Raw genomic sequence first — 8729 nt, forward strand, 5'->3', positions numbered from 1 at the left:
CAGTCGCCTGGTTTAAAATCTTGTGTCTCTCATTATAAGAAGAGAAAAGAAACATTGTTTGCTTTCAGACAGAGGCTTCACAGTGAGCTGTAAAAAAACATGTGACTCTGGCATTGCCCATGGTGTCTTCTGTGTTAAAGCTATTTTATGCAAAATTGGGTTTAGGGTGAGGAGTGTCATCACACAGTAAAGTGTAATGTGAAGGCCATGCTTAGATAGGGAAGTTATGACAGAAGACACGTAGAAATGGCCTGTGTGTTTGTATGAATCTAACGCAAAGATTTCAATTCCTATTGGTTCCACGAAAAAGTGGACGATACCATACAGAGATAAGTAAGATCAGTAATAAGAGTAAATTTAAAGTCTCTGCGATTGTATTTAATTATTCAATTTACTATATTATTGAGTAATCAAGGCATAATTTGATGTTATCCAGTTTAAAGTTAAACTGAAGTTTCGCTATATAGTTGACAACTTATATCTAGTGCCATTTTAATATTAACTACGTTATTAACTATATTAACTATTTACTTCAGAATTTCACTTTTTTTTGTTAACATATGACAGAGTACAGTCTCCAAATAACAAAATGTATAAATGTCGATTTTTCAAAGCATCCGACGAATGAACATGCACTGAACTTCGTGTTCAAGAGGACAAGGAAACTGTTTACAGTCTGTGATTTCATTGGCTAGTTGCCTGAACGGTTGCCATTCAAAAAGGAACACCGGCAACTACCGAGTTTTTAATTGGTTGATGATGCCGTCAGTCAGTCCAGTGGGACAGAAAGGGCGGGACTCTTAGCTCATCTGTTGGGTACGCTGCGGCGTCCACAAAATAGATAAACAAAATACGCTAACATACGGTTGACGCCACTAAGTTACAAACTCAATCAACTAACTACTGACGCGCCAAACCGGGAAACAGAAGATATCGGAGAAGAGCTGCGCGCGTGTCTAGTGATTTACAGTCATCATTACATGCATCACGACCAGCAGGCTAACAGTTAACGTTAGTTAGCTTACGTGAGGAGGATACCCAGCTGAATTATTGTGCTCTCAGCTTTTACTAATATTGCGCTCGCGTTTTAACCTGCACGGGCGGTATCTTTGTCTTCACAACCATGCTTTTGTGCTTTGAATGCTACCTTTCCGTGCATCCCTTCCGTATGCAAACGTAGACTTGTATTTTTCCTAATCGCTGCTCATTTTGTGGCGCTTGTGCGCCGTGAGCTATCAAGCTAAGCTAACAGGACTGGAATAGTGTGTTTGCATGGGCCGAACCCCTTCCACACACTAGCTTGCAGCTAACCAGCCGGAAGTTTGGTTCGGAAAGTGGAGAGTTTTCAAGGAAGATTCATCGTACAGAAGCAGAATGTTGATTTGCAGAAGTTCATGGATCGTTTCCTCAGGCATTGATTTAGACCTGTATCGATCATAAGCGGCAACGCAAGCAGCCACTAACTTGTATGTGTTAATACGGTACAAAATGAGTAAGTAAGTTAGTGAACCGATACATTGGCCTGCTCGGGATAACAGGATCACTTCATTTCAACGATGTAGCTTTGCAAACTACGTGCATTTTTTGCAACGTATGTACCAAATCAATAATAATAACAACAACGATGAACAATCAAGGAATTATGCCACAAGAGAAGATGGAACTGGACCTCCCATCGTCCCTTCAGAGCGATGGGAACTTGAGACGATCTAACAGCGAGCCTATGATAAACGGCCTGAGGTGAACATTGATGAACACGTTTTGAAACTTGTGCATGTTTGGACATTATATGTGCGTTCTCAGCCTTGTATAATGTCCAAAACACAGTCTAGGTAGACATCTCGCTGGGTTTTATAGCATGCATGTCTGTTACACGTGTTCTGTCTCATTGGTATTCAGAACTAAAGTGCAGCCATGCTAGAATAACATGCTTGTGAGTCAACAGGGCCATCAGTCTCTCAAGAACAGACTGTGTTGGTAGTATAAAACTCACACATTGGCACAACTGTGGTGTTTGTTGACAAATGGTTTGGTAGAAGATGTTTTGAAATGTTTTCCTCTTTCCTCAGTGATGCTTCACAGGTGTTCCAGAGAGAGGTTCTCCGCAGCAGAAGAAACAGCACAACTATTGTTCGACCAAACGTAGTGTGTACCGAATGTTGCTTGAAAATAGATGAAAATGATTTGGTGTATATATTTCAAAATTTGCTCATTGGGTGTTTTGTTTTTTAGGTTCCATCTTCACCAATACGTGTGCCCAGCACAAGACTTCAAAGGATCAAACAGGTACATACTTTGACATCTTCAAATGCAACTCTATGCAATCATATATAGTTGCAGGTATGTTTTAGTTATAAAAACAAGCAAAAGTCTAGATGAAACATTATTCAGCTTTAAAATAGTTTATTATTCGATTATCAAAATAAATGTTATTCTTAGATAGGAACCAGGGTTGCCTCAAGAATCAAAAATGTGTGAAGTAAGTCCGTCGGGGCAATATAAAAGTTAAAGAAGTTTAAAGAAATTTGTTAGTGCTCTTTTACATGCATAAAATTTCACACACACACACACATACAGTATATAGACCGTTTCATCGGACGCGCGCGCTGGGCCTGCAGTTAACTTCCGGTCTGTGTTTGGCTAGTGTCTAATAATATAACTATTCATATTTTATTTAATTCATGTTAATATTAATTAACATTGTTATTTTATTGTATAATAATTGTATTAAATAAATGTTTTGTTGAAGTTTGTTGTAAGTTCATTTCTATTAAATAAACAATTTGTTATATGGGTCCTGTAGTTTTGTTGCATTTAAAGAAACCGTATGCTACGTTAGGGCTTTTCACACTGCACTTAACCTAGGGCTAGTGTTGCTTTCGTCAACGAAAATTATGACCAAATATGGTCGTCAACGAACCTTTATCACGTGACGGAGACGAGACGCAACGTAAATGCTGGTCATGTGACGATGACTATAATTAAATGTATAATGCAATATTGTTGACGAATAAAAACGAGACTAAATGTGGTTTACAAAATAAAAACTATGCTAAAATGTCTCTTCGTTGACCGAGACGAAATAACGTTATTTCGTCTGATGCGAAATCCTGTTATTTAAATGTCACCTGGCTGTTCTGCGTGTCTGAATGAATTATGTGCATAGTTTAACATACAACACGAGTGATGGTCGAGTATTTGTCTGCGTCTGCACTGTATGAGGATGTGAACACATGAACTTCATCTCCAGAGTTGCTCTGAGAGTTTATTTTACGAGCGTTTACTGTTTGAGTGAAGCTATCTGCAAACACAAAAATTCAAGCATCTAACCAAAGACCCGTCAAAATAAAAATCCCGTTAAATTGAACACTCGAGACAAAAAATACTTTAGTGAACTATAATAACTTTAAACCTCTCTAGCTCCAGTGCTATGTGCAAAAAAGTCTGCATTAATTTACTGCATTCTGTATGCTACTACAGGGCACTGAGGGCAGTCACTCTTTTCCTGTTGGTTCTTTGCAATGCTGGCAAATGTAACCTTCCAGTTGACTTGCCAAATCACTTCCATTTGTTTTATTAATAAAGGATATTGGAAGTAAAATCGTTCTGGGTTATGACAAATACTTTGATTTTAATAGTCACACAGCGAGAAAAATAAAATTTGTATAGGAAAAAGATGCATCAAGAATTGTTTTATCATCACATCGCAGCCCTCTGAATCGTAATCGAATCGCATCGTGACAAGCCTAGAGATTCCCACCCCTACCGATGGCCGTAAATTCAAATCAGACGTCTTCCGTGTCTGGAATAAGATAACCTTGTTTGAAATGGGTTTGGCTAAAATAAAATTTTGGTTTCGTCTATACTACTAGGTACTTATACTGACTGGGTTAAATAGAATTGCATTACTAAAAAGAGACTAAAATACAATTTTCATTGACTAAAACTAGACTAAAATGTCATCAGTTTTTGTCGACTAAAACTAGATGAAAATAGTCATGGATAATTCTGACTAAAATAAGACTAAAATGCTCAGACTTTTAGTTGACTGAAACTTGACTAGACTAAAAAGAGTATGAACGTGACTAAAACTAATAAAAACTAAAATGACAGCTTGACACAAAGACTAGACTAAAACTAAAATTAAAACAGGACGCCAAAAACAACACTAACCCCGCGTTATCATCATTCTAAACCCCGGGCAAACGAACGTTTCACACTTGTAATTTTGAAGCGGGGTTATGCTCACATTTTACCCCCGAGGTTATGAAACCCTGCTCCGAAGCAGGGTTAACCCCGCATTGCGGTGCCAATGTGTGCAGTGTGAAACAAAGCGGGGGTAGAATGATACGACCAGATGCTTAGCAATGCACAACCAATCAAAAACTGAACAGCGCTTACCTCATTTCACAAGCTGTGCACACACAGTCACAGAAACTCTGTGCGCTGTGTAAACAATCCTTTGAGTTTTTTATTTATTTGAGTAAGTAACGTCCTAGGATTTGCGTGGCATCATTTTTCCCCCGGTTGTGGAACAACAAGGTATTCGGTTATTTAAAGAGCCACGCACTATTTTTATTCAGTCAGTTTGACGCTGCAGTATTTATCCTATGATGACTGTTGACACTGCAAATATGCAAATAAGAATGTTAACCCGGGGTTTAGTGATGTACAGTGTGGAACATCAGGTTAATATGAATACCCAGGGTTATCCCTTTACCCCTGGTAAATTATAAGCAGAGTGAAACAGATAACCCAGGATTCTGTTTACCTGGGGTTAAGAATAACCCTGGGTTAATGATTTCAAGTGTGAAAAGCCCTATTGACATCTGGCGGTTGAGCTTGGTGTCGCAGTCTAAATTCAAAAGTTTAGCCAAATAACGGTTCTTCTCGGTTTCTTTTACTTGTTATCAGAATAATCTACAGGCACTCTATTGTTTGTGAATATGTACCGGAAGTTAAGGGCAGTCCACGAACGTGCGCATGCGCAGTAACGTTTGTTTATGTTGTCACTTTTTGAAACAGTCTATATATATATATATATATATATATATATATATATGGTTTGATGGTGTTCTGCGTTATTTCCTCATGGAGATTCTAATATGTTTGTAGGAAGAGGGCATTGACGTGATGAATCGTGAAACTGCTCATGAACGGTAAGAGCTCCCATCTCTCCTTGCATCTCCTGAACCCCCGGGGCATTTTCTCATTTATTATTTGCTGACAGAATATTTTTGACTGCCGCCAGTGTTTATAACATTCATTGACTGGTTGAGAACTATGTAGGTACTGTTTCATGAGGATTCTTATTGGTTGAAAGGAAAATGTCAGTATTATTCCGTGACATCTTTATTGAACCTTTTGTTTTTGTTTCCTCCTTAATCTTTCTAGGGAAGTGCAGGCAGCCATGCAGATGAGCCAGTCTTGGGAAGACAGCCTCGTTCTGGTAAGCGAGAGGTTGAACCCCTAGACACATATAATTGTGACTGAGTGCATGCAGTAGCGTTTTTGCTACACTTTCACATTCCCTACTTGATGGGTTTGTTGAAAAGAAAAAGGAAGCATGCTAGAGAAAAGTTCATGAAGTTAACAGGACCACCAGTCGCTCAAGCACAGGCTGGATTGGTAGTATAATGCTCCAACACTGCATCAGTAGGTTATTTGGCTGTAGTAATACTGTATTGTATAAGTGATATGGTTTTCTTTTGTTTCTGCAGAGTGATAATGACCTTGAAAAATCGTCGTCGTCATCTCCAAAACGGATTGATTTTGTGCCTGTTTCTCCTGCTCCTTCGCCCACTAGAGGGATTGGGAAAAAGGCATGTCCTCTTTTTTTAACCAGCCTTTGAAAATCATAACGCAGACGAGCCTCCAATTTATATAATTTCCCTTTCTTTTGAGCAGCAGTGCTTCTCTCCCTCTCTTCAAATTTTGGTCAGCAGTAATGGTCTGACACCCAGCCCTGTTCCCAGCCCAACACGCCGCTTCAGGTGAGTACTGTGACAGGATGACTGCACAGATGAAATGTTCTTTGTATAGATCTCTGAAGTCGAGTTGTTGACATCACGCTCATCAAAAGTCTGCCTAGCAGGAGGAGTCAGAGCCCAAACTGCATCAGACCCAGCATTCTGTGCCCTCTCAAACGCAAAGGTAACAGTTTCATGACATACTTGATTAATAAAGCATTATGCATGAGTCTGCTATAAATGTAATTTTCTGTTAAATCTTAGGTGAAATGGAGACAGAAAGCCAACCTAAGAGGCTCTTTCAGGGAACCACCAATATTCTGTCTACAGAGGCGTCCCACCTGCCAGAACTTAACACCAGGTTAGAACATGTCCTTGGAGTGTTGTATACCTTACAATAAAAATTATATATATTTGGGTATTTGTTCACGGTCACAATTTTAAAATATTTTTGAAGAAAACTGGGGGTTACATTTTAGCACTGATTCTAGAGTTGTGATTCGACACAGCCTGGACTGATGGTTAAATAACCTGCAATCTGTAGCATAACACTCGCTCCTTCTCTCTCCCTCAGTCTCTCTCCTGATCTTCTGGATGGAAGTCTCAGTAGCGTTGGCTCCTCCTCCAACTCGCCCGCTAAGATGGAAGGAGTGTCTCCCTCCTCCAGTAATTCTCCCATCACAGCCCTCCAGGATCTCTCTCCCAAGTGATTGGCTGAGATTCACGGACACGACCGGCAAACTGGAGGACTATCTCTCGGGCCCTCTTCCGCTCATTTAACTTTCTTGTCCAATGCCTTCCCAACATGGCTTTAGTTCTTACCTTTAGTTGTCCTGTTTTCTGCGTGTTATCGGATTATATGTGGGTGTTTGCATTAGCCCGCTGTGTGGGACAGAGACCTTGCGCAAGCATGGAAAGGCTGTGGATGTTTTTTGCATCAGCTGCTATAAATGGATGTAAACTGTAGTTTTGAGGAGAGGAATGCCACAGCAAGGAAACGGAATGGGTCTTGGATTTTTTGTCTCTCATATTGGACATTTAGATTTAATGTAAACGGGAGCGAAACTACAGGCTCATTCTTTGATTTTCAACTTGCCAGCTGGTATTTCGTGTGAGAATTTAACTTATTTGCTTCTGTTTTATTTGTATGTAAGTATTTGTATGTAAGTATGTACATATGATTTGATATTAGGTTAAGATTGGCAGTAAATTGTGCAGAGCTTGAATGGCAAACTTACAGCTGCCTCTTAAGGAGTTTTATTAGTGGTGCGACTGCACTTTAAAGGAGCTGAATAATTTTTTTTTGGCTTTGTTCTAAATCTGCATATTTTATTTTTCAGGAACGTTTTCTTGATTTTCAAGTAGGTGGAGGGAACATTGTCACACTGAGCTTGGCACTTCATTCTCTTTAGTTGGAATGTTGTACATGGATATTGCGAGCTGATGCGCTATATACAATGGAATTTAATATTGCAGCTGTTGGTAACCACTAAATCCTCGTTTTGAACACTACAGCAAAGATGTACTGTCTGTGATGTCAATAGATAGTGTCCTAAAGACATGTGTCATCCATGTTGTTATTTTGCAGCATTTAGAGAGGACAACAGGTTGGTGGCTGAACTAAAGGTATTCTATGTTGTAAAGCTGATCAAATTTAAGCAGAAGTGCACAGTGATGGTGAACTACTGCCATCCAGGTTTGGTGTTTCAAAGGAAAAGAAAATGTAATCTACTGATTCTTAAACAGTGTGCCATTAAAAGTCTGTATATAAGAGAAATGTTCAACTGTAAGTGTATAAGTTGTTGTTCAATTGGGGCTGTAGTTACTTTAGGAAAATAGTTTTTTCTTTTGTACATTTTCTATATCAATTTCATTAAAGAAATTGCTTTATTTCCTCAAGCATGATATGATGTATCATTCATTTTTATGTGCAAGAAAGTGATTGTAAAATCCGGTTTTTCACATGTGAATTGAAAGAGTGGGTGTTTCCTTCTGCATAAATGACCGAACACAGTGTAAATCTTTTTCTGAATGTCTTTTGAAAAACAGTAAGTGGGTCATGTAGATCCAGTTTCTGTACGGTATCGATGGGTGATGTGTATTTGTAGTTTGCTTTGCTGACTTTTTTCTGTCCTGTGGACGTGTCTAATTCTTTATTTAATTTTCATACTGTCCTGCGTCAAGTATTTTTAAAAGCCTGTGCACGTTAAATCTGTTCGGGAAGACACAAGTGCTTTCCAGAATAAATGTAGTTGTGCTGTGCTGTCCAAGAACAAAAAAAATCTAAACTTGTTCCATCATATCAGAGGCTTCCAGATGTCAGAAATAAATTATTTGTTCAGCTTTTTTTGCCTTGTGACAAATGTATTTGGATACCAGCCAGTGATATGTATTCTTTCTGTGTGCTTATTGTCCTCGTAAACAAAATGGGTGCACGTGTGGACAATTTTATATAGCCTTACTCTCCATTTTCGTTTCAATCCCTAACAAAACGGCTGCTTAACTAAAGGGATTGTGTTTAAACATTATATGCCCGGTTTCACAAACAAGGCTTAACCCTAGTCCCAGACTAAAATGAAAGTTTGTGCTGTCTTAACTTACAATAAATTGCCCTGACATATGTTAAAATATGTCAGTGCCATAGTTTTGTCTCAAGGTGCACACCAGTAATGTATATTTTATCTAAGGCATTTTAATAAAAGTGACTTAAATATCCTAATTTACCTAAGGCATAGTCCTGGCATAAGCTAAGCATTGTCT

At 38.8% G+C, this 8729-nt stretch overlaps 1 protein-coding gene across 3 annotated transcripts; it reads left to right on the forward strand.

Annotated features, from left to right (window-relative positions):
- Positions 1-783: 783 nt before the first annotated feature.
- On the forward strand, positions 784-8312 carry pabir2 (PABIR family member 2). 3 transcript variants are annotated; one of them, XM_057350057.1, is made up of 10 exons: positions 784-1740; positions 2070-2145; positions 2233-2286; positions 5116-5159; positions 5395-5449; positions 5721-5822; positions 5908-5993; positions 6083-6153; positions 6234-6330; positions 6544-8312. In XM_057350057.1, exons 1-10 carry the CDS (start codon positions 1625-1627, stop codon positions 6677-6679), a joined length of 837 nt encoding a protein of 278 aa, XP_057206040.1. In that variant the 5' UTR covers positions 784-1624; the 3' UTR covers positions 6680-8312. The 3 variants fall into 3 exon arrangements, with proteins under 3 accessions (XP_057206040.1, XP_057206041.1, XP_057206042.1); XM_057350058.1 differs by having other exon boundaries at positions 6092-6153; XM_057350059.1 differs by having other exon boundaries at positions 6095-6153.
- The last annotated feature ends 417 nt before the right edge of the window (positions 8313-8729 follow it).

This window comes from Triplophysa rosa, linkage group LG13 (assembly GCF_024868665.1).
Source record: "Triplophysa rosa linkage group LG13, Trosa_1v2, whole genome shotgun sequence".
Lineage (NCBI taxonomy): Eukaryota > Metazoa > Chordata > Actinopteri > Cypriniformes > Nemacheilidae > Triplophysa > Triplophysa rosa.

Excerpts from the sequence above, each read along its gene's own strand:
- pabir2 (XM_057350057.1), top strand. The coding sequence starts at position 1,625 with ATGAACAATCAAGGAATTATGCCACAAGAGAAGATGGAACTGGACCTC. Across the intron at positions 5,160-5,394 it reads CGTGAAACTGCTCATGAACG|GGAAGTGCAGGCAGCCATGC; the intron begins GTAAGAGCTCCC and ends TAATCTTTCTAG. Across the intron at positions 6,154-6,233 it reads GTGCCCTCTCAAACGCAAAG|GTGAAATGGAGACAGAAAGC; the intron begins GTAACAGTTTCA and ends GTTAAATCTTAG.